The following is a 24,938-nucleotide window of genomic DNA, read 5'->3' on the forward strand; positions in this document are numbered from 1 at the left end:
CCGAAATTTGAAGAAGAATCTTACACCGAAGATATTTACTTATCCAAAGATTCAGATGATATGGCAAATCAAACTATATGCCAACTTGCAGCTGCACCAGATGAACAACAACCGCTATGCATAACTTATTCAGCGGGCAAAACACCGTTCGAGTTGAAGTCGGGATTAATACATTTATTGCCTACTTTTCGCGGTTTGAAAAAATGAGAACCCCCATACTCATCTGAAAGAGTTCCACATAGTTTGTCTAAGCATGAAACCAGAATGTGTAATTGAGGATCAAATAAAATTACGAGCTTTTCCTTTTTAATTAGCCGACTCTGCTAGAAAATGACTATTTTATTTACCTCCGAGATCTGTTAATACTTGGATTGATCTGTCTCGATTGTTTCTTGACAGGTTTTTCCCAGCAACTCGAGCAACCGAATTAAGAAGGAGTATAGTCGGAATACAACAAAAAGAAACAGAATCACTCTATGAATATTAGGAATGATACAAGAAGTTGTGCGCAAGTTGCCCACAACATGGCCTGTCTGAACGGTCGCTCTTACAGTACTTGTACGATGGGTTACTCCCAATGGAAATGAAGATGATTGATGCCGCTAGTGGAGGGGCTCTTGCGAGCATGACTCCCCAAAGAGCTAAGGAATTAATTTCGACTATGACTATAAATTCTCAACAGTATCGACTACTTATGGGACCTACGAGAAGGGTTCATGAGCTAAGTACTCCTTCCATAGTAAATAAAATTGATGAACTTAATAATGTGGTTAAAAATATGCTTGTAGGACAAACGAACCCAGCTCGGTTGTGCGGGATTTGTGCTAAGCTTGATCATCCTACCAACTTGTACCCAATTTTACTTGAAGACACAACCGTACAAGTAGATGCCGTTGGGAACTTTCTAGGGTCACCTCAAAGGTGTTACGATCCATATTCAAACACATACAATACAGGGTTAAGGGAGCACCCAAACTTGAGCTATGGATCGAACCCTCAATACAATCAACCATATCAACCAAGACCACCTACGCCTCAACAGTATCAACCTTCAAAGTCATCTCTTGAAGCCATAGTAGAGAGGTTAGCCGTTAGCATCGAAAAGTTCCAACAAAAGACTAAAGTACATTTTCAAGAACTAGATCAACAAATAAGTAAGCTAGCACTTACGGTTAGTCGTTTGGAGAGCCAAGAAAAATTGTCATCTCAAACCAAGCCGAACCCACGTCAAAATGCAAGTGTTATGACTGTAAAAGATGGAAAAGAGTCAGAACTAGTGCCTGGCACGAGTCGTGACCACGATGTTGAACAGGAAGCCGAACCAGCAGCTCCCACTAATACGGCACCTCATAAACCATTTGTTGTACCTCCCCATACCTTGGAAGGCTCGCCCAAATTAAAAAGGAACGAGAGGAAAAAGAAATTCTTGAGACATTCCGGAAGATAGAAATTAATATTCCTTTACTTGATGCAATGAAACAAGTTTCACGCTATGGAAATTTTTTGAAAGAACTGTGCACCGACAAAAAGAAACTCCAAGGAAATGAATGGGTAAATGTGGGGAAAAACATTTTTGTAGTACTACAAAGAAAAATTCCACCTAAGTGTAAGGACCAATGTATGTTTTCTATATCCTACAAAATAGGGAATATTGGTATAAAGAAAGTAATGTGTGATTTGGGAGCATCTATTAATGTAATGCCTTTATCTATTTTTAAATTGTTAAACATGGGTCCTTTGAAAGAAACAGGATGCATATATCTAGAAAGGGTGTTGGAAGATATTCTTGTAAAGGTAAATGAATTAATTTTTCCTTCAAACTTTTACATCATCGTTATGAAGACGACCACTCAAAAAATGCTTCCGATATTCTACTCAGGAGGCCATTCCTAAGTACTGCACGTACAAAGGTTGATGTTCATAGTGGAACCCTCACTATGGAATTCAACGGTGATGTGGTAAAATTTAATGTTTATGAGGTGATGGGCCAGCCCAACACAATGTCGAATATTTCTAGAGTTGATATTATTGAACCACTAATGAAATTTCATTTTGAGTATCATAAAGAGGATGGGTTACAAATTATACTTTGCAAGAGTTTAGACCTCGATACGGTGGATAAATTGGAGGAGTTAATGACGTTCAAAGAACCAATTCGTGAAACCGTTATTCGATTAGAGACTCCACAAATTCCTAGAAGTCAAGGTAAATATTTTGAACTTTCTCCTTCTAAAACTGAACTCTTGCCTTCTATTTTGCAGGCTTCGGAACTGGAACTCAAACCGTTACCAGAACATTTAAGGATTTCGATAGAGGAAAAGGCAAACCCAAACAGAGAAGCTCAAAGATGCCTTAATCCACCAACAATTGAGGAATCCAGGAAGTGTTTCAAGGACAATGAGAAAAGGTTGAAACCTTTCTACAAGAACTTCCAAGTGCACATAATGGAAGAATTAATTCTTGAGAAACCAAACAAATAACACTCAGGCCGTTGAGTTAATGACGTTAAACAAAAGTGCTTTATGGGAGGCAACCCACATTTTTTTCATTTATTTAATTTAATTTTGAATTCTAGTTTAGTTTGAGAATTAAATAAAGTATCATTTTAATCCGTTTGATCATGTTATTTACCAAGAACATGGACGAAAACAGTATTTTTTTATGAGGTCAGAATTAATTTGTGGCATGAGCACGCCCTGTCAAATTTCAGTGTTGCCATTTGTTGAAACATACACCTAGGACCGAACTGACCAGAATCGACCAGAACCAACCTGAACTGCCCAAACCACCTTCCGCCAAATTCACATGGAGAGTACACTTGACCCTTTTATTCATTATTATTTTAAAATTGCATATTGAGGGCAATGTGGGCTAAGTAGAGGGGTTCGTAGGATGTGCCATGCTATTTTTTTTGCATGGTTTCGCTAAATAATTTCTTAATTTGTTTTAGAAATAAACTTTTAATTCTTATGTTTAGTTTACTTAAATAAGTGGGTGAATCGTGAATAACTATTGCTTGCTTGATCAATGAATATTTTGTAGAATTGAAAATGTTATGCGTTAGTCAATATTTCATGAAAATTGTTGGTTTTATTGAATTTGCCTAATGAAAGTACTCGTTTTAAATGAATTTGCTAATAGCTTGGTCAAGAGTGAAGATTCAGAAATGTGACCAAGTTGAGTAACCGAGATGAGGCGCTTAGGTTGTCATCTCGTATCGCGTCAAAAGGTTTGGTGACGAGCCGAAGCTTTTAACACTCTGCTAATCAAGCTACCTTAAGAAATAAATCGATTAGGGACATGTGAAATTGAGTAACCGAGATGAGGTGCTTGGGTTGTCATCTCATTTCGCGTCAAAAAGTTTGATTATGTCTCGAATTCATTAGAAATAAATAAATAAGGAGAATGTGTCGGGTTGAGTAACTGGGGTGAGGTACTTGGGTTATCATCTCACTTCGCGTCAAAAGACTTGACTATGTTTGAAAAAAAAGAATAAATAATAATAAATAAAAAAATTGATAAAAGTATATATTGGGTATGATCGTTTCGCATGTTTGAATAAGCCTAAATCTAGTGAAATAGTTGAATTTGACATGCCGTTCAAGATTTTATAAAATGCTTATTGATTGAGTTTAGCAACTGTTTATTTTTTATTCACCTAATTGTTTGAAGTATGCTTGACTAGGAAATGGAGTTTTGATTTTGAAAGGGATTGACGAATTATTTTAGTGGATATCATGCTTGAGGACAAGCATCGGCGAAGTAGGGGGAATTTTATAGCAAGATAAATTCGTATTTTTAATATATTTATTTTTGGTTAATTATCAAATAAAATGCTATTAAATTTGGATTTTTCTTATCAGGAATGAAGTTGGTGTGCTGAATTCAAACTCTTACAAAAAGGGACTAAATTGGAACAAAAAGCAAAGAGGAAGGCTTAATTAAAGATTGAAGATTCAAAAAGTGGCTAGATAAAGATTGAATGATTTTTTATATTATTACAACTCTGTAATTAGTTTAAATTCCATATTGATTTTAAATTTTATTTTTAAATTTTGAATTATTTAGTAATAATATTTAGTAATAACATTTAAGATTATTTAGTGATAATATTTAAGAAAAATCTAGCTAAATTTTAGCACTAAAAGTGTGTATAAATACGTAGTGGCTACATCCAATTCAACACACAAATTTACCTTTGGCATTCAATAAAATTCCTTATTTTTCTTTCCCTTTCTGCGTCAGTTTTCTATACTGTTGTTTCATTCCTTTTAGCTTTTTGGTTTAATTACCTTCCAAGACCCTTTCCCTTTTCATCTTTCACAATTCCACAAAACAACTTTCAAAGCACGATTTTTTCCATGATAACTAAACCTTTTTTAGCCTTAGCCCGATTATTTCTTCGACAAAGTAACCGAGAGATATGAACCTATACTAAATACTTTGCAATTTGGAATTCGCTATCTCTCCAGCATATGGGATACTATAAATTCGTCCATTTAAAGTTGATTCGATTTCAATTCAAAAAGTGCACGTTGGGTTGGAATCGTTTGGCGTACAGTTGGGAAGTTGAGTCGGCGGTGCTGTATTCAAAACCCGCGAACAGATTGGCGTGTTCGATTGGAAAAAGCTAGTTGGATTCCGTCAAAGGAGATAGTGATCGGATTTAAACGACCCACACGGTTGAGGTCGTTAATTCAAGTTGGACTTTTCAAATCACAAGGCTGTCGAAGTCTTAAATTACGGGTACGTGCCACGTAATTAGAAATTCAACAAGGATCGATTTGCAGGTGATACCGAGATCGGTTACGAGAGGAAGAGTTGGCGGTTTGAGGGATCCTCGATTGCTATAACCAGCTTATCGCTTGGAAGGGAAAATCTATTTCAAGGATCGATTCAAGATTGGAGTACACCAAGGCTAAGGCTAAGCTTAAAAAACATTTTATTTATCCATTTATTTTATTTTCTTAAATTTATTTTTGCATTTTCGAATATGTTTTTATTTTATTTTATTTTTTGTATTTCCTTATTTTATTATCTTAATCAATTTTAAACCCCCTATTTTTATTTTTATTTTCAACATTTCTACGCACAGGTCGTGGGCACGACTGCGACTGCGACTGCGACAGCGATTCTAGTCACGAAAAAAGGCGAAATTAGATAGTCAATCCCTGTGGATTCAACCCTACTGCTCTATACTGCTAATCACTGTTATTTTGTCATAAGAATTTATGTTTGGTGGTTTCGACGTCCACCAACATCTTAAATATTAAAAAGAAAAACAAATTACAATTTCAAGTTAATAAATTATTAATAGTTTAAATAGCTCAATAAAAATCAAAATTATTATGTTATTTTTAACTTAAACTTATTTTGATCATTTAATTAAATCATATTTTTTTAATATTTTAATTATGATTGATTAAAATAATAAAGTATTTAAATTATAATTATCAATTATTAAATTTTTTTTATTGTGTTTAGACACTAAAAAAAATAAAACTATAATACAAAGGCAACAAAAATAGATTGTTTATAAAATACAGACATTAATATAAAACATTTTTAATATTTAAATTGAAAAAAAAATGAAATTGTTAATAATGGAATACAAGTGATTGGATTCAATAATTAAATTAAATCAAAGAAGAAAAAATATGTAATAAAAAAGGTAAATAATACATAAAAAATCATCAATGTAATTGAAAAATCATAACCAAACATCAATGGAGATATGAGAAGATTAAATGTAAGGGAATTTATTTATTAATGAACACAATTTCTAAAATTATAAATTCAATCTAAAACATAATTAAAAAAAGACTAGAAATTCTTGATGCACTTTTTGTAGCAGTATTTCACATATGCAGCTCCTTTCTTCTTCTCTGCAAATCATAGAATTTGTATCAGAATTTAGTGAAAATAATTTTTGATAAAAATAACAAAAGAATGTAGATTATTTTTACCAGATTTGAAGTTATTGGGCATGGATTCTGCACAGCGACCGGTACAAGTGTAGATGAGATCTGCATAATGGTATAAGCATCTTAACTTGCAACTTTGTTGCATAAGTTGTGAAGAATTGGAATATCTTGTTTTAGGCATTTCGTCGAACACTTCAATTTACAAGTGTTCTCTGGATTCGGTTTTGGAGGATGTGGAGCTTCTATAGGCGACGGTGCAGGTGATGGCACTTCTACAGGTGACGGTGCTGGTGACGACACTTGTAGTGGTGATGGAGATGGTGATTTGATTCTATGGTTTGGATTTATTTCAAAAGGAAATTGTTGAGTTTCGAATGAATCATGAGGAAGATCAGGTTGAGAAAGCAAAGATGTTTCTTCAGGATTTACCTCGTGAAAGTAATGGGATTGGGGCTCATAAACTTGAGATTCTGAAAGCAATGAATTTTCATCGAAATTTTGAGCAAATTCAGATTCGTAATCAAAGGGGAAGAAACCATCGACTTGAACTGCAATAAGAACAAGCACAATAGTGACTAAACTCACACCTGAAAATCTCTTATTCATTGCTTCAAAAAGATTCAAGCTTTGGATGAAAAATGTAAACAAAAAACCAAGAAATTTATATGCATCAAATTCATTCAAATTTCTTCCATTAATTGCTCCAAAATTAATTACCAACTCATTGATTCTAAAATAATGAAGAAATCTCCAAAGTTGAAATTGTTTACTTGTGAATATGTCATTTGATTGGTTTTTCATGATGATTTTAGTTATGATAATTAGAGTAAAAAAAATTTTTTAAAAAATAATATTTTATTTTTTGAATTTTTGAATGGCAGCATCCTATTTGTTTTATTTAATTCGATTTTTATTGCATTTAAAAAAACATAAAAAATCATTTATATTAATTTTCTTTTAAAAAACCCAAATTTTCAATTTAGAAATTCTCAATTTGTTATTTAAATTAAATCCTATAATTAAAAGTAGCATAAATAAGTTGGCAACTCAATCAAAAGAAATGAAGCAATCAAAGGATTTACAATTAAATCATTGATGAACTCTTTCCACTTTCTAAGCCTGTCACTATTTCTTAGGGGAGATTTTAAACTTAAAAAAATTATTTTAAAACAGCCTCTTTCCTCCTCAATTATAAAAAAAAAATTAATTTACTCATAATATATATTATTTGAAATAATTTTAATTCTACCAACTTCAGAGATTCATTCAATATTTTTAAAATTTCCAACTTTACACTTTTTTTAAACAAATTATTTAATGTTAATAGTTTAACTTTAAATCCATTCAAATATTTGGATTTATGTTCAAACTCAAAGAATAGCTCGATATTTTAAAATTTTGAATACATGTAAACACTTGATATTAGGTGCTTTTGTTGGTCCAGCTTTCAATGGGATTAAAATCTTCATAGAAATCGTATTACAATAAATACATGATTTGACCTCGACATTTATAGGTGTGGACATATGATAAGTTGACCGTATATTAATCTCAACACTATTGAAACCAAGATTCCCACAAAAATCCATACTATCCCCCAAAAGTTGAAATTAGTGTAAATTTTCATAATAAAATCCGAATTTTATTTCATTCTCAAAATTTATCCTCTCAACCTTAAAATATTTACAGAATTTATCATGCTGTCTTTTTCCTTAATCATAATTTTAATAATTAGAATTATAATTATAATAACCTATTTCACCCTTCAACTTTACAAAAAAAGTTATTTTTAGTTTTATCAAATAACCTTAAAATGGATGAAAAAAATCAACATTTTTAACTTTGTTAATGTCGCATACATGTGAATTGCCACATAGATGACACGTCAGTATTTAGTTATTTTTAAAAATTTTAAAAATTTAAATAATTTTAAAAATTATAAATTATAAATTATAAAAAATGTTTTTTAATATTTTTTAAATTAATTAAATATGAACATGTCATCCACTGTTCAATCCAAATTATTATATACGATATTAAGAGAATATATTTAGTTTCTAATATTAAATTCAAGCATTTTAATTATAAATTTAAATTTAAATAAAATATAGTTTACAAGGTAATAAAATAGATTGTTTATAATCAATTAAGTTTTAATTCAATTGGTATGCATTGAAATGCATTATTCTCCTATTTATGAGTTGGAGGGAAACTATGGGTAATTCAAAAAATTGTGTCAAATAAAGCAGATATATAATAAGACCAATGTGATTGAAAAGATTTAAGGGTTGAAAACAAAATAAAATTATATCATATATATTATAAATCAAAGATAAATGCAATGGATCTTGGATTTTATTTAATAATGAACAAATTTTCTAACATTATAAATAAAATCTAAAACATTAAATAGAAAAAGCCTAGAAATTCTTGGTGCATTTTTTGTAGCAGTATTTCACATATGCAGCTTCTTTCTTCTCATCTGCAAAAAATAGAATTTGTATCAGCGTTTAATGAAAATAATATTTGATAATTAAAAACAAAAAAACAAAAGATTACAGATTATTTTTACCAGACTTGAAGGTATTGGGCATGGATTCTGCACAACGATTAGTACAAGTGTAGATGAGATCCGCATAATGGTATAAGCATCTTAACTTGCAGACTCTGCAGCATAAGTTGTGGAGAATTGGAATTTCTTGTTTTAGGCATTTCGTCGAACACTTCAATTTACAAATGTTGTCTGGATTCGGTTTTGGAGGATGTGGAGCTCCTACAGGCGACGGTGCCGGTGAGGGCACTTCTACAGGTGACGGTGCTGGTGATGACACTTGTACAGGTGATGGTGCCGGTGATGGAGATGGTGATTTGATTCTATGGTTTGCATTTATTTCAAAAGGAAATTGTTGAGTTTCGAAAGGTAGATTGGTGGATTCAAAATTTTGAGTTTGAAATGAATCATGAGGAAGTTCAGATTGTGAAAGCAAAGATGTTTCTTCAGGATTTACCTGGTGAAAGTATTGGGATTGGGGCTCATAAACATGAGATTCTGAAAACAATGAATTTTCATCGGAATCGGAATTTGATGGAAAATTTTGGAAATCTAAAGAATTTTGAGCAAATTCAGATTCGTAATCGAAAGGGAAGAAACCATTGACTTGAACTGCGATAAGAACAAGCAAAACAGCGACTAAACTCACTCTCGAAAATCTCTTGTTCATAGTTTCCATTGCTTCAAAAATATTCAAGCTTTTGATGTAAAATGTAACAAAAAATAAAGAAATTTATAGGCTTCGAATGCATTGAAATTTCTTCCAGTAATTGCTCCAAAATTGCTAATTACCAAGTGATTGATTCTAAAATAATGAAGAAATCTCTGAAGTTAGGAAAATTAAAATGATTCTTTTCCGAATCCTTGATTGGTTAAACATATTATAGTAAATTTATTCACGAATCGAAACTAAATTCAATTCAATAAAAAACCAAGATTAAAATTAATCAAACATTACTACTATTCAAGTCAAATTTTCATTTATCTTCTTCTTCTTTTTTCTTAATTTTAGTTTTTCTCAATTTTTTATTCTTATTAAATCCTATAATTAAAATGATTATTCAACTTACAACATTTGACAACTCAATTATAAATACAAATGAAGCAATCAAGGATTAATAATTAAATGGTTTCCGGGAAATCATTGATTAACTCTTACCATTATTTTAGCAATGACTAATATTAAGGAAATTATTCTCTCGAATATTTAAATCCGAGTGAATTCGAAGATGAACTGCCTTTGACCACCAAATCAACCACTCTAAATATTATATACAAATTACTTCCTAATATTGATGAATTGAACCGGTAATTTAATTCATTTTTTAAAATAAAATTTTGCAAATGAACTTTCATCTTTTCAAATGAAATTGAGGTTTAGTTTAATTTTGCACATTAATATGGTACCACTTAATCACATCCTATTTTTACCCAATAATGTCATATAAAGGTATGGGTTTGAATCCCATCAAAGTTGAATGCTCGTATTTTTTTGCTGAGTGTAAAAAACTTTAACTCGATATAATCCAATCTCTAAATAACTTAAATTTAAAATGACTCAAGAGTGAGATTGTTCCTATCATAAACTCATGGTTGATGGGATGTTGGCCGATAGGCTGGGATGGCCCTTAGCAGTGTTGTTTGGGTGATTTTGACCTGACCAGCAGGTGTAAGGTTTCACGGATTAACTTGTAGTATTTGCAAAATTTTAAGGGTTTTTTTTTGTCATTTTTCATTTCATTTTATTTTATTTTTAATTTGTAATTAATAAAAATAAATTATAACTTAGAAACTAATGGACTATTTAGGGCTATGCCCACCTTTCTTTACCAAAATTTGATCAAGTTTAATCAATCAATATATTTATGGACTTTGAAACATGTTTTGGGATTGAAGTTATCATAAAATATTGATTTAATTTTGGATAAATTTTGGTTATTACACAACTCATGAGACACTAATAAAAATTCATTTGAAATAACAAGAGTGTCCATAATTTTTTGTAACTGTTATTAATATTCTCATCACAAGTAAATTAGTTGTAAGGGCCCAATTTTATCTCGCCCAAACAAATACTAAATGAAAAAATTAAATAAAACCAAATAAAAAAAAGGTCAAATTACATGCCAGCCCAAATTCAAGCTCTAATTTAAACAAAACCCACTACCCAAATTACAAGCCCAACAGTCAAAGAAATCCTAAGGCCTACTATCTAAAAACTTTCAGAAATCCTAGGGTTCTTGGCGTCGTACCCCCCTTTGTAGGCACGCCACTTGAGGCTTCTCCTCCCGAGGTCTGATGCGCTTCTACCGCCATTGCACCAAAACGGCAAAGGCAAGGGTCTTCGTCCCATCGTTGGCCGCGCACCATCACTTGCAAAGAGAAAGAACGAAAGGACAACAAACACAAAAATAGCAAAAGCAAATAGTAAAAAGAAGAAGGGATAAACGATGTTGTAAATCATCTATAAAAGCCATAACAACCACCATGTATTTTTTACAAAGAAATACGAAAGCAATCAAAAAAAAACAAGAACACAAAAAAGTTCAAAAGGTAGATTTTTATTCAACATTTATTTTCTCAAAAATATATAAAAAAAGAAATAAAACAAAAATCCCTTACCGATCTTGTTGCGCCGTCGTCATGGGTGGCCAAGTTTGTCATCCTCGAGGAGAAACGACCCATCTTCGACGTGGAGGAGCCTTTGATTCCCTCGTGATTCGCCTGAGCTCCGTCGGAGGAAAAGGCGTGAGAGGGACATGCCCAGAAGGCTGAAAGCCTCTTTTCTCTTTTTTTTTTGTTTTTTTTTAAATACAGAGGGAACCACCCTCTGATCTAGTCTTCTTCTTTTTTAAATAAAAATAAACAAATAAACTTTTTAAACTCCGGCCACTGGAGGTGACGGTCACCGTAGCTGATGATCGGTGGCCACGGCGGAAGTCCGCCATCCCTTTGGCCGGACAAGAGAAAAACCAAGAGAAAAAAAAGCTCTCAAATTTTTTTTAAAACCCTAAACAGAATGATTTTTTTAAAGAATTTTTAGCTTATATAAGTTGGGCTAAACGACGACGTTTTGGCCGATGTTCGTAATTCCCAAAATGGCCTCGTTTTGACGCTCAACCTAATTACCCGATCCGAGTAACTCAGGATCTACGTGTTTTTGTGACTAGGGTATAATTTCTACCCTAGTCCTTCCGCTTTTTAGGCGGTTTTCAATACAGTCTTGTTCTATTTTTTATTTTATCACTTAATTTTAATTTGTTTTCGATTTAGTCCTTCGTATGCTGACCCCTTAGGGAATGACGCGTGTCCTGGAGTTTTGGAATAATTTCCCATTTAGTCCCTGTTTCTTTTCGCGTATTTCATTTTGGTCCTTTATTCCATTTTATTAGTTTATTTTTTTATTATTTACAATTTATACCCCTAATTTCATTTAAATTTCAATTTAATCCTTGTTTATTTAACTTCAACCTTTTTACAAACTGTTTTTTTTATTATTTATTTATTACTTCTTTATTTTTATATATACTTAAAAATTAGATTGTACACATTGTTTTATTTGTGCATTTTTATTTATTTATTATTATTGTCATTATTATTTTATTTTTATTATTTTGTTCTTGTTATTTTATTATTTCTTTTATTATTTTTGGTACTTTCATGTCATACATATTTATCTTTTTAATCATGCATCTTCCATTTTTTTTTAAGTTACCTTATCTATTTTATTATTATTATGATATGATTATTAATAATATTATTATTACATTATTGTTATTATAGTATTCCTTTATCTATTTATCATTTATCATTCTAATATTATACCCATATAGCCATTTTATATTATTTCATTATCACTATATCATACATTGTGTTTAAATATACTTATCCATTTTTATAATGTGCCCTAATAAGTTAAATGTGCATCACTTTAAATTTTACGTTCGTTTTTACATGATGCATAAAAAGGAAAATTTTTAAATCGAGGCAATATTCATTATTTTTGAATTTGAAGAGTCGTGTTCTTAACTTACGGAATATGGCTTCTTCTAAAACCGAAATAGTCGAATATCTATTTTAAAAATAAAAAAAACAAGATTTAAGTAATGAAAAAATGGCATTTATTCTTGTCTTCGAGGATTTAAGGCTTTGTGTCCTAACTTACGGGACATAATCCTTTCTTCTCGATTAACCTGAAATAAGCCCTTTTCACAAAAATTAATTTTAATTAAGTAATGTCTTAATACAAAAAGGGATCGTATTTTAAATTCTCTTCAAATTTTCAATTCTCGATACTAAGACATCAAGTAATCTACTAGGTACCAATTTTCGGCGTCATGAGGGTGCTAATCCTTCCTTGTGCGTAACCGACTCCTAAACCCATTTTTGGATTTTGTAGACCAAAAAGTATCGTTTTAATAAGTCTAACATTTTATTAAAATATTTTTGAGGTGATCCAATTACACCTAAATAAAAAGGATTGATGGCGACTCTATCTTTATTTTTGTTTTTTTTAAATAAAAAGTCGATCTCAAAAAAGGTTTTGATAGCTTGGCGACTCCACTGGGGACAAATAAGAGAGTTAAGCCACAAGTTGATAACTTTTGGTCTTTTTGTCGAAAATTGATAATTTGGTTTAAATTTACGATCCCTTTATTGCACTTCACCCTTCATGTTTTGTCTTTGATATCTCAGGTTATATAGCGATCTAGTATGTCTGTTTATTGGTTCAAAAGTTTATTTTTGTATGTTTTCCGCATATTGCATTGCACAATCGTTCCATTTTGTCCTTCTTAAGTAGAAGTGAGAAACTATTCCTTCGTAAAGTCTTCACCTCCGTATAGGATAGTGGATCGCTTTCAGGATACATTCGTACCTATGTCTTCATGAGATCTTCATCTCCGTATAGCCATAAGAAAATGTATTCCCCTGAACTGAACTCGGTCTGTATGAGCCTATAATGGGTGAGGATCGAGGAATCTGTTGGTTCAGGTACCCTTTCTTTAGAACTGAACCGCATATAATAAGTCTTAAGAACCTACCCTAGGTAGAATCATACCAAACCTCTAGTGGTCACCCAAATTGGTGTTCTATTTATTATTTTTTGCTTTGAATTCTAGCTTTGTATGAAATGTACTGACTTGTTTCGTTTTGTTTTGGCTATGATTACATTTCATTTTCATCATAGAAAAAGGTGTTGATTCACGTTCAGTTGCTAAATAAAGAGCTTGTCATGGAAAAAGGATTTCTTGATAAAGTGAAAGACAATGCGATCGTCCGAATATGGTCCGAGAAGACACAACAAGAGAAAGACAACAACCTGATGGAAGGATATATGTCAGAATTATGAGATTTCACTCGCATCAGTGTGACTCAAAATAACCTTCAAGAGTGAAAGAAATATGGGACCAATGGGATGACGAAACCAAGCAGTTATTCTACCGTGACTATGGTGATTTGCCTTATTTACTTGATATCAAAGTGGATAAGCACTTATTCCGAGTTCTGGCCCAATATTAGAATCCCTCCTATAGCTGTTTTATTTTTGGGAAAGTAGATTTGGTGCTCACCATAGAAGAGTGCACAACTTTGCTCCGTTGCTCAAGGATCCAAGTCGACAAAGCTTATTTTAGAGCCTCCAACGTCCCGACTTTCTTAAAGAGGCTAATGAGTATAACTGGGATGAGCGAGCAATGGGTCACGGCCCGAATTAAACAAAAGGGAGATGGTAAATGTATTCTTTGGAAAAGTTTACGGGATTTGATCTTGGCACATCCAAATACGAAGAAAAAAGTTAACGTCTTCGCCTTGAGTATCTACGGGTTGGTTATTTTCCCCAAAGCACTAGGGCACATAGATGATGCAATTTCAAATATATTTGATCGGCTCAACAAAAAGGTTGCGCCCGTCCCAAAAATTTTGGTTGAAACCTTCAGATCTCTAAATGCATGCCGGAGAGCGAGTGAGGGAAGATTTATTAGGTGTGTGCAACTCTTGCTAGTTTGGTTTCACAGCCACTTTTGGAAGGTAAAAAAGGTCTCTTATCGAGTATTCTCTGAGAACTACTATTCATTGATGGAATTCGTGGCTACCCTAGGCAAGATGACATTTCTAAAGAAAAATGGATGGCAATTCTCTAGAGTCTCCAAGACAAAGATGTTGAATGGAGGGCCCATTGGATGATCCCTGATAAAATTTTGTACTGATGTGGAGACTTCGATTGGGTCCCTCTATTCAGGATATGGGGAGCTGTTGGATATGCCCCTCTACTTGTATTGAGGCAATATAGGTCGAGGTAGTTTATACCGGCAACGCAAGGGTTGGCTCAGTGTGAGTTTGCGTACAAATGTGATAATTACAAGAAGAAGGTTCATGAAATATCGAACGTTTAGAACCAAACTCACAAAATGAAAAGATTTATCGCAAATCCTATGATGACCCTCAAATATGATTGGTGGTGGGGTAAAAGAGTCAATGACAATATCCTAGTGTCAAGTCAAGAAAGCACTCGACCAATAGAAGAACACTTACAAGTGATCTCGTTTGAGTTGGAGATTATGAAGCAAGACTTTAAAAATAGAAGTTTGGAGCTGGGGAAAAAGATAGAACAGTTGGAAGAGGAAAAGATTCAGCTAGGATTAGACATCGATGTCTAGAAGCTAGAAGTTGAGAAAATGAGAAAAGGAAAGAACAAAGCTGAGGAAGATTTGGACAATTTAAAAACATATTACAAGAAGCTGCGTTTGTCGATGATGATTGCCGGGTTGGGTAAGACATTGGAACAATGGCGGCAAGAAATCAAAGAATAAAATATTAGAGCTAATCAGTGGGAAAAGAAATTCCAAGGTGTTCGAGTTCGAGAAGATGCTCTAGAAAGAGATGTATTAAAAATTCGAAATGAAAAGGTTGGGTTGAGAACTCGGGTGGCAGAAATAGAAAGATCACTGTATCAATATCGTAGTCGTAACTCCCCAATTAAGTTGAAAATAAGCCTAAATAAGATTGAAGAGTTGAAGGGAAAGATAGGAGAGCTCGAGGCCGAACTGTAAAATTGTGAACTTCGAGTTGAGCTTCTTGAAACGAACAACGAACACTGGAAATAGCAACTCCAACGCTCTCAAGGTTAGATTAGAGATAGAGATCACATCATGGGCGAAGCTGTGACTCAATTACAGGAAGTAGCCAACCATTTGCAAACCTTAGCAGTTCAAGCTGACATGCTGAGCTTAAAATACGAATCAAAATTAGATCCGGGCCTAGAATTAGCTTGGCTTCTTAGGAAAGTCAAGAATTTGAGTATTAGGGCAAGATCTTATGTGTAAAATATATTTGTTTTATGTAAAGAGATTTGTTTTCTAGTAAAGTTGTTCTAATAGAATTGAATCAGAATTAATGACTCTTTTTGCATTCATTTCATTCATCAGCATTACATTTCACCATATGCATTAAATTTCATAAAAAGACCCAAATTAATCGAAATCATGACACTTACCCTGGAAACCAACAAGAATATGCCAACTGAATATTGTTACGGTACCCGCGGTAAAACCAAAGCCATGGATCAAAGATTAGAGAGATTAGAACAAATTCAGAAAGACATGCAAGATCAGATGCAAGCGCAGCTGCAGAAACAATTAGCTAAGGTACAGCAAGACATGAGGGATCAAATACAAGAATCCCAACAAAGTATGATAAGCCAGTTGACCCAATTGTTGGCCGGAGGGATTGAAAAAGGGAAAAGTACTGTGATTAACTCTGAGGATGATAATGAAGACCCTACATACCCCCAGGCTTTACCTAGTGAATGTCCAAGCCCAACCAAATACATATCCACGAAGGGTACCCGTTACCATAAGACGTCAACGATATCAAGCCGGCACCTCAACACCGGTGAATTACCCAACAGGTTTAGGTTCCAATCCTGGGGATAATTTGACCAACCTAGTTATTCCCGATTTGGACGACATGGCCGAAATAGATAAAGCAAGGGTAGAATTGCCAAAATAGCTGGAAGATTGGTGTAAGTAGTTGGAAGAGAAATTCAGAGCTATGAAGAGTGCTGACTACCTTTACGGGGTTAATGCTAATGAGTTGAGCTTAGTCCCAGATCTAGTGCTCCTACCAAAATTCAAAACTCCAGAATCTAAAAAATATAATAGGATTAGTTGTCCTAAAGCCTATATCACAATATTACCAAAGAATGACGGGATACGTCAATAATGACTAATTGTTAATCCACTACTTCTAGGATAGTTTGGTCGGGTCTGCTGCCAAGTGGTACAACCAGCTAAGCCACGCCAAAATCAACTCATGAAAAGACTTGGCACAGGCTTTCATGAAACAATATAGCCATGTAACCAACATGACACCCTATAGAATTACGCTGCAAAACATGGAGAAAAACCAAAGTGAAAGCTTTAGGCAATACGCTCAGAGATGGAGAGAGGTAGCAACGCAAGTTCAGCCACCTTTTTTGGAGAAAGAGACAATAACGATTTTCATAAACACTTTAAAAGCCCCGTTCATTAACCATATGTTGGGAAATGCTACCAAAAGCTTCTCAAATATAGTAATTTCTGGAGAAATGATTAAAAATACAGTAAGGAGTGGGAAAATAAACGCGAGGGAAAACACTAAAAGATCAGCCCCAAGAAAGAAAGAAAATGAAGTGAACACCACGAGTGTGTATAATAAAAGTTATTCAAAATCGGTCACTGTAGGCCAACCAAGAGCTGTAACAACCAGTCATCAATGCCCATCAAGGCAAGAATCTAACTCAAGGCCAAACACTGAAAAACTCCAATTCACACCCATCCCGATGACATACAGAGAGTTGTATCAGAATTTGTTCGACGTACATGTGGTATCCCTATTTTACTTAAAACCCATGCAACCTCCGTTCCCCAAATGGTATGATGCGAATGCTCAATGCGAGTACCACATAGGAATAATAGGACACTCAATTGAGAATTGCACTACATTTAAAAAGTTGATTGAAAGGTTCATCAAGATGAGGATTGTAAGGTTCGATGATCCATCAGGACCTAATGTGGTAGGAAATCTGTTACCCAAGCATTCAGACCAAGGGGTAAACGTGATAATTGAGAGTGGAGGAAAGAGAACCAAAACCAATGTTGCGGAAGTAATAACCTCACTAAAATGGGTTTGGCAACAAATGATAGACGTGGGATTAATCATTCAAGATTCAGAAGGGATGCCCAAAGGAATGAGGAGCTATTGTGAGTTCCACGTCGAAGAAGGTTATGAAATACAAGAGTGCGCTGAGTTTAGAGCTCTAGTGCAAAGTCTGATGGATAAAAAAGAATTGAAATTTTTTGAAGATGTAAAGGGCTTGGAAGGAGGAGATGTTTGCGCCTCAGAGGAAGGATCAATAAATAAAGTCTACAAGGTCAATCAACCAGTGGTGATTATTTCATGACCAAGAAGTAATGAAGTGGGATCACAAGTTGTGCCAAGAGTCATAATTCAGAAACTCGTGGCTTTCCCCTACAAAGATAGCAAAAGGGTTCCGTGGAATTATGACTGCAACGTGATGATCCCAAGAGAAGAGAACTCGATTGGTACTTCAGAAGAAGGCCAGAATATTAGTTTCTACATGCGCAGTGGAAGGCGCTATGACCCTACAAGTGCAAGAACCGAGCCCATTAAAGGAAAAACCCTAGAAGTTGAACATAAAAAAAAAAGATAGCTAGACTTGAATCATCTGTTAATGAGCCAGTAACTGAGAATGAGGCTAAAGAATTCTTAAACTCTTGAAGCATAGTGAGTATAGTGTTGTAGAACAGCTACACAAACAACCAGCTCGCATATCAGTACTACCATTGCTCTTTTGCTTAGAGACACATCGTAGCACGTTGATGAAGGTGTTGAACGAAACTTATGTCGCTGATGATATCTCTGTGAACAAGCTAGACCGTCTGGTTAACAATCTGAGTGTCGATAATTTTATCTTTTTCAATGACTATGAAATACCTCTAAGGGGCATGGGATCCACGAAGGCTCTACACATCACTACCCACTACAAAGATATACATTGCTAGGGGTGTTAATTGACAATGGATTTGCACTGAAATTCTTACCTCTATCCACACTGAATAGATTACCAGTGGATAGCTCTCACATGAAGACGTGCCAAAATATAGTGAGAGCATTCGATGGTACAGAAAGAAAAGTGATAGGTAGGATTGAAATACATCTCTTAATTGGTCCGAACACATATGAGGTAGACTTTTTGGTGATAGATATCAAGCCCTCTTATAATTACTTGTTGGGTAGGCCTTAGATTCATTCGGTTGGGGGAGTGACGTTGTCACTACACCAAAAACTGAAGTTGGTAACAAAGGGTCGACTGGTGACAATAAACGCTGAAGAGGATATCATTGCATCCGTAAATAGTGATGCACTATACATAAGAGCAGATAATGAGGCAATAGAATGTTCCTTTCGATCACTAGAATTGTTAATGTAACTTTCATTATCGAAGGAAACAAGATCGAGTGCCAAAAAAATCCAAAACCACGGGGATGGGTCTGCAGTTGACGATTGAAAAAAGAGTCTTACCTGGAAGAGGACTCGAAAAATACCTTCAAGGAAGAGTCGAAGCACCAATACTGATGGAAAAACAAGATTGCTTTGGCTTAGGATACAAACCAAATGTGAGACAAAAGAAGAAGGAGTTGGAAAAGAAGCAATAAAGGAGAAGAGCGCGACTAAGTGGGGAAGAGGTCAAGTGGGAACCGATGACCTTTCTCCATATATCCAAAACATTCATGTTAGGAGAAATCATTTATCCTGAATGAAAGATGTTAGAAAAAGAAAGCCTAGAAGGAATGTTGGGAAATCTGAGCGTTAACGCCATATCCGAAGAAAGAATTGGGGAGAACCTATCAAGCATTTGTCATTATTACCCCGGAAGTGTTCTAAACAATTAGATTGTGGAAGAGATCCCTGTAATTTTTAGAACTAATTCAGAGTAATGTTCAAAACACACTTATTACTCTAAGCTTGGGAGCAATAAGAATCCTTTTGTGAAAAAGGTATATGTTCACTATTTTTATTTCAATAAAATACATCTTTGTGTCTCATTTTAGAAAATATTCTTTTATTTTTTTCCATTTCATTCATACTCATACCACACAAATAATTATTCTTAGATTCATTTGTTCTTTGGGTCTTCCTTTATTCCTACAACAGGTCCCAGATATCAATGATACGAGCGATGCTACTGTTGACTCAGAGTCTTCTTTTGAGTAGGATATGTGTCCAGAGGAACCTCAGGACTTTGAAGATGATCGAGATTGTAACCTATCTCTTGATTTTTTAATGATGGTAGAACAAGATGAGAAACAAATCATACCTTACATAGAGTCAATAGAAATTGTGAGTTTAGGAGATAAACAAGAAAAGAAAGAGGTGAAGATCGAGGCTTGCATCACTGCAGAGACAAAAGGAGATCTTATTGAATTACTCCAATAATTAAAAGATGTTTTCGTATGGTCGTATCAATACATGCCTGATATAAGTACTGATATTGTGGTACACTGACTTCCCATAAGGGAAGAATGCAAGGCGGTCCAATAGAAACTTCGAAGGATAAGGCTCGACGTCCTGCTAAAAATAAAAGAAGAGGTTAAAAAATAATTCGACGTTGGGTTCCTACAAATGGTTAATATTCGGAATGGGTAGCCAATATAGACCCTTTCCTTAAGAAAGATGGGAAAGTAAGAATGTGTGTAGGCTACAGGGATTTAAACGAAGCCAACTCGAAAGATAATTTCCCGTTACCTCACATCGACACCTTAGTGGACAACACGGCAGGATGCTCACTATTCTCCTTCATGGATAGCTTCTTCGGATACAAATAGATTACGATGCATTCTAAAGATATGGAAAAGACCACATTCATAACCATGTGAGGAACATTTTGGTATAAAGTGATTCCACTCAGACTGAAAAATGTGGGAGCGACGTATCAAAGAGTTATGGTAACTTTGTTTCATGATATGATGCATAAAGAAATTGAGATTTATGTTAACGATATGATTGCAAAATCCTAAATAGAAAAAGATCATATATAAGTCCTGAGGAAACTGTTCTTGAGGTTGAGAAAATTCCAGCTAAAACTCAATCCAGCAAAATGTACCTTCGGGGATAGGTCGGGAAAATTTCTAGGATTCGTAATCAGTGAAAAGAGGATCAAGATCGACCTAGATAAAGTCAAGGCTATACAGGAGTTGCCTCCACTTCGTACTTAAAAGAAGGTCTGGAGTTTCTTAGGGAGATTAAATTACATCGCCCGGTTCATTTCACAACTAACTGAGAAATGCGACCCCATATTCTGTCTCCTTAAGAAACATAATCCAGGTGTATAGGATGAAGAGTGCCAGAAAAATTTTGACAAGGTCAAACATTACTTGTCCAATACCCCAATGTTGATGCCGCCTAGTCCAGATAAGCCACTAATATGGTACTTGGCAGTATTTGGGAATTCTGTGGGATGCGTGCTTGGCCAACACAATGAGTCAAGAAGGAAAAAAAGAATGATATACTACCTCAATAAGAAGTTCACTAAATGTGAGACAAGATATTCGCCAATTGAGAAGTTGTGTTATGCCTTGATTTGGACAACCCGGAGACTGAGGCAATACATGTTGTACCATACAACTTGGCTAATCTCAAAAATAGACCCTCTAAAGTACATGATGGAGTCGACTGCTCTGAATAGAAGAATGACCCGATGGCAAATTCTGCTTTCCGAATTTGATATAGTCTATGTGAACCAGAAGGCAGTAAAAGGGAGTGCAATAGATAAATTTTCTAGCCAGTAGAGCTCTAGAAGATTACGAGCCTTTAAATTTTGATTTTTCAAACGAAGATCTGATGTATGTTGTGACTACTGCAGAAAGTGCTCGAGAAAAACATCCCTGGAAACTAAATTTTGATGGGGCTTCAAACAATATGGGTAACAAAATCGAGGCAGTCTTGGTATCCCAAACGGAGATCATTATCCCTTTACTAATAAATTGGATTTTGATTACACAAACAATATGACAGAATGCGAAGCATGCATCATGGGTATCCGTGCAGCCATAGAATGCAAGATCGAAGTACTAGAGGTATATGGGGATTCTGCACTAGTGATCTATCAACTCAAAGGTGAATGAGAGATAAGAGATCCCAAATTGGTCAATTATCGAAGGTTGGTTCTTGAGTTAATTAAGGAGTTTGATGACATCACCTTTTGCTACCTCCTGCTAGATAAAAATCAAATGGCTGACGCGCTGGCTACCTTAGCTTCCATGGTCAAAGTGAACAAACAAGAGGATGTAAAACCTATCCAAATGAGTATTTATGAGGCTTTGGCTCATTGTTACAACATCAAGGAAGAAGGAAAAGATGATCACCCTTGGTATCGCAATATATTATAATATGTGAAGAATCGTGAATACCCTGATCAAGCAACTGAGAATGATAAAAGGACGTTGAGAAGACTGGCTAATGAATATGTCTTAGATGGGGAGATCCTATACAAAAGGAGGAACGATCAGGTGCTACTAAGATGTGTGGACGCTGTTGAGGCTAAGAAAATCTTAGAAGAAGTCCATGAGGGTGTTTGCTAAACACATGCTAATGGTTTTACAATGGCAAGGCAAATCATGATATTCAGGTATTATTGGTCCACCATAGAAGGGGATTATATTAGTCACGCCAAGAGATGTCATAAGTGCCAAATTTATAGAGACAAAATTCATGTACCTCATTCACCTCTTCATGTTATGAATTCTCCATGGTCTTTTCACATCTTCATGTTATGACTTCTCCATGGTCTTTCTCTATGTGGGGCATAGATGTCATTAATTCATCTTTGTGGTCATCGATTACTTCACCAAGTGGGTAGAGACCGCTTCATATGCCAATGTCACAAAATTGGCAGTCAACAAATTCTTGAAGAAAGAGATCATATGTCAGTATAGAATGCCAGAAAGGATTATATCTGACAATGCACTAGATTTGAACAACAGCACGATAGTGGATGTCTATAGTCAATTCAAGATCAAACACCGCAACTCGTCATCATATCGCCTAAAAATGAATGGTGCAGTGGAGGCAACCAATAAGAACATTAAGAAGATCGAGGGGAAAATGACTGAGACTTATAAAAATTGGCATGTAAATTTACCATTTTCCATTTATGCTTATCGAACGTTTGTTAGAACCTCAACCGGGGCAATGCCTTTTCTCATTTGTCTATGGAATGGATACGGTTTTTCCCATTGAAGTCGAGATTCTTTCTCTCTGAGTTTTGTCAGAGTTGAAGTTAGATGAAGCAGAATGAATCCAATCTCGATATGATAAGTTGAACTTGATTGAAGAGAAGAGGTTGAAAGCTATTCGTCATGGCTAGATGTACCAAAAACAAATAATGTGAGCTTACGACAAAAAGGTTCGCCCCAGAGAATTCCATAAGAGGGACCTGGTATTGAAAAAGATCTTGCCAATATAAAAGGACTTTAGAGGGAAATGGATGTCAAACTGGGAAGAACCTTATGTGGTAATGAAGGTCTTTTTTGGAGGAGCGCTGATTTTGACCGAGATGGATGGCAAAAACTTTCCTAATCTTGTGAATTCAGATTCAGTTAAGAAATACTTCACCTAAAAAAATAGAGAGGCCAAGGCGAAAACTCGCAAAGGGCGCATTGAGACTAAAGAGGTTTTGAGTTGAAAACCCAAGAAAAGGCAGCTCAAATTTAGATTGAAGATTGAACATGTGATGGTCGGGTCTTCTCAGAAGGAGAAACGTTACATCTTAGGGCATCAACAAAGTACTCTAGATCTCCTAAACACATATCAGGCTCAAAATGGTCCTCAAGAAGTTTGTGCAGAGAAGTTCATGCTACGATATTTGGGGTACCTAATTTCATCTTACTCATTTTGTATTTTAGCAATGTTTGCTATTTTGATTAATTTATTCATTTTGAGCTTTGGTCCCAATAAATTTCAATCTTGTTCATTGTTACAACCTCTTTCAAACATTTTTACATTGAAATAACGATTAATGGACTAACAATTTTCAAGTAAAAGGGTTTCTGCATATTACTCTGAAAGGTTTTCTAAATAATGTAAGGACTTGAAATAGGACCACTAGTTAGAACTAACAAAATCTAAGGGTAGGAAATATTTGAGGACGAATAGTCTAAATTGTGATTATTTCTTTGGGTTTTCTGTCAAAGATACCAGATCTGAACAAGAAGGTATGCTAACACATCAGTGATGGAATCTTGATTAACAACGAGCAATGTCAACCTAAGCATTAAAAAGGGGATCATTCTTGAAAAATGATATTCTGCATTCATGCAAATATCATTCGTATACATCTAGTTAGGAGCATCTGATTCATTCTAATCATAACATCCTAATCGCTTAGCATAAATATAGGTTTATGAAATGGATTCTACAGGTCATGTTTCCCAGAGAACGACGCAACAGATTAATAAAACTACCGATCCTATACCTCTAAAATTGCAGTGGGACAAATTAAATCTACCATAGTGAATCTTATCTCCCTGAAGTTGCATTGGAGCAGATTAAAGCTATAAACCTAATCTCCCTGAAGTTGCAGTGGAGCAGATTGAAGCCACAAGTCTTATCTCTCTGAAGTTGCAGTGGAGTAGATTAAGGTCACAAGTCTTATTTCCCTAAAGTTGCAGTGGAACAGATTGAAGCTACAAATCTTGTTTCCTTGAAGTTGTAGTAGAATAGATTAAAGCTACAAGTTACAAATCTTATCTCCCTGAAGTTGTAGTGGAGTAGATACAAGTTACAAATATTATCTCCCTGAAGTTGCAGTGGAGTAGATACAAGTTACAAATCTTATCTCCCTAAAGTTGCAGTGGAGCAGATTGAAGTTACAAGTCTTATCTCCCCGAAGTTGCAGTAGAGTAGATTGAAACTAAATCCTATACCTCTGAAGTTGCAGTAGGTCGGATTAAATCTACCATAGTGAATCTTATCTCCTTGAGGTGGCAGTGGAGTAGATTGAAGCTACGAGTCTCATCTCCCTGAAGTTGCAGCGGAGTAGATTGAAACTACACTTCTTATACCCCCTAAAGTTACAGTGGGTTAGAATAAGGCTACTTGAAGAAGAGAAGCACCAAAGAAGTCGAGATTCGACAAGACCAGACAAAATTGGTTATTATTAAAGTCTTTGCTCCATTCTCGTTACATGACAACGAGTAAAAAGGGGCAGCTGTAAGGGCCCAATTTTGTTCGGCCCAAAAAACAACCAAATGAAAAAATAAATAAAACCAAATAAATAAAAAGTCCAATTACATGCCAGCCCTAATTTAAACAAAGCCCATTACCCAAATTACAAGCCCAACAGCCAAAGAAACCCTAAGGCCCACTATTTAAAAGCTTTCAAAAACCCTAAGGTTCCTGGCGTC

At 34.7% G+C, this 24,938-nt stretch overlaps 2 protein-coding genes across 2 annotated transcripts; one reads left to right on the forward strand and one right to left on the reverse strand.

Moving 5' to 3' along the window:
* The first annotated feature begins 577 nt into the window (after positions 1-577).
* Positions 578-1,447, forward strand: LOC107892635 (uncharacterized). The gene has a single exon (XM_016817698.1). The coding sequence runs from the start codon at positions 578-580 to the stop codon at positions 1,445-1,447; it is 870 nt and encodes a 289-aa protein (XP_016673187.1).
* Positions 1,448-8,259: 6,812 nt separating this feature from the next.
* Positions 8,260-9,226, reverse strand: LOC107892955 (pollen-specific leucine-rich repeat extensin-like protein 2). The gene is made up of 2 exons (XM_016817967.2): positions 8,497-9,226; positions 8,260-8,406 (listed from the first exon to the last, which is right to left on the reverse strand). The coding sequence occupies exons 1-2, from the start codon at positions 9,152-9,154 to the stop codon at positions 8,345-8,347; spliced, it is 720 nt and encodes a 239-aa protein (XP_016673456.1). The 5' UTR covers positions 9,155-9,226; the 3' UTR covers positions 8,260-8,344.
* Between the last annotated feature and the right edge of the window lie 15,712 nt (positions 9,227-24,938).

This window comes from Gossypium hirsutum, chromosome D09 (assembly GCF_007990345.1).
Source record: "Gossypium hirsutum isolate 1008001.06 chromosome D09, Gossypium_hirsutum_v2.1, whole genome shotgun sequence".
NCBI lineage: Eukaryota > Viridiplantae > Streptophyta > Magnoliopsida > Malvales > Malvaceae > Gossypium > Gossypium hirsutum.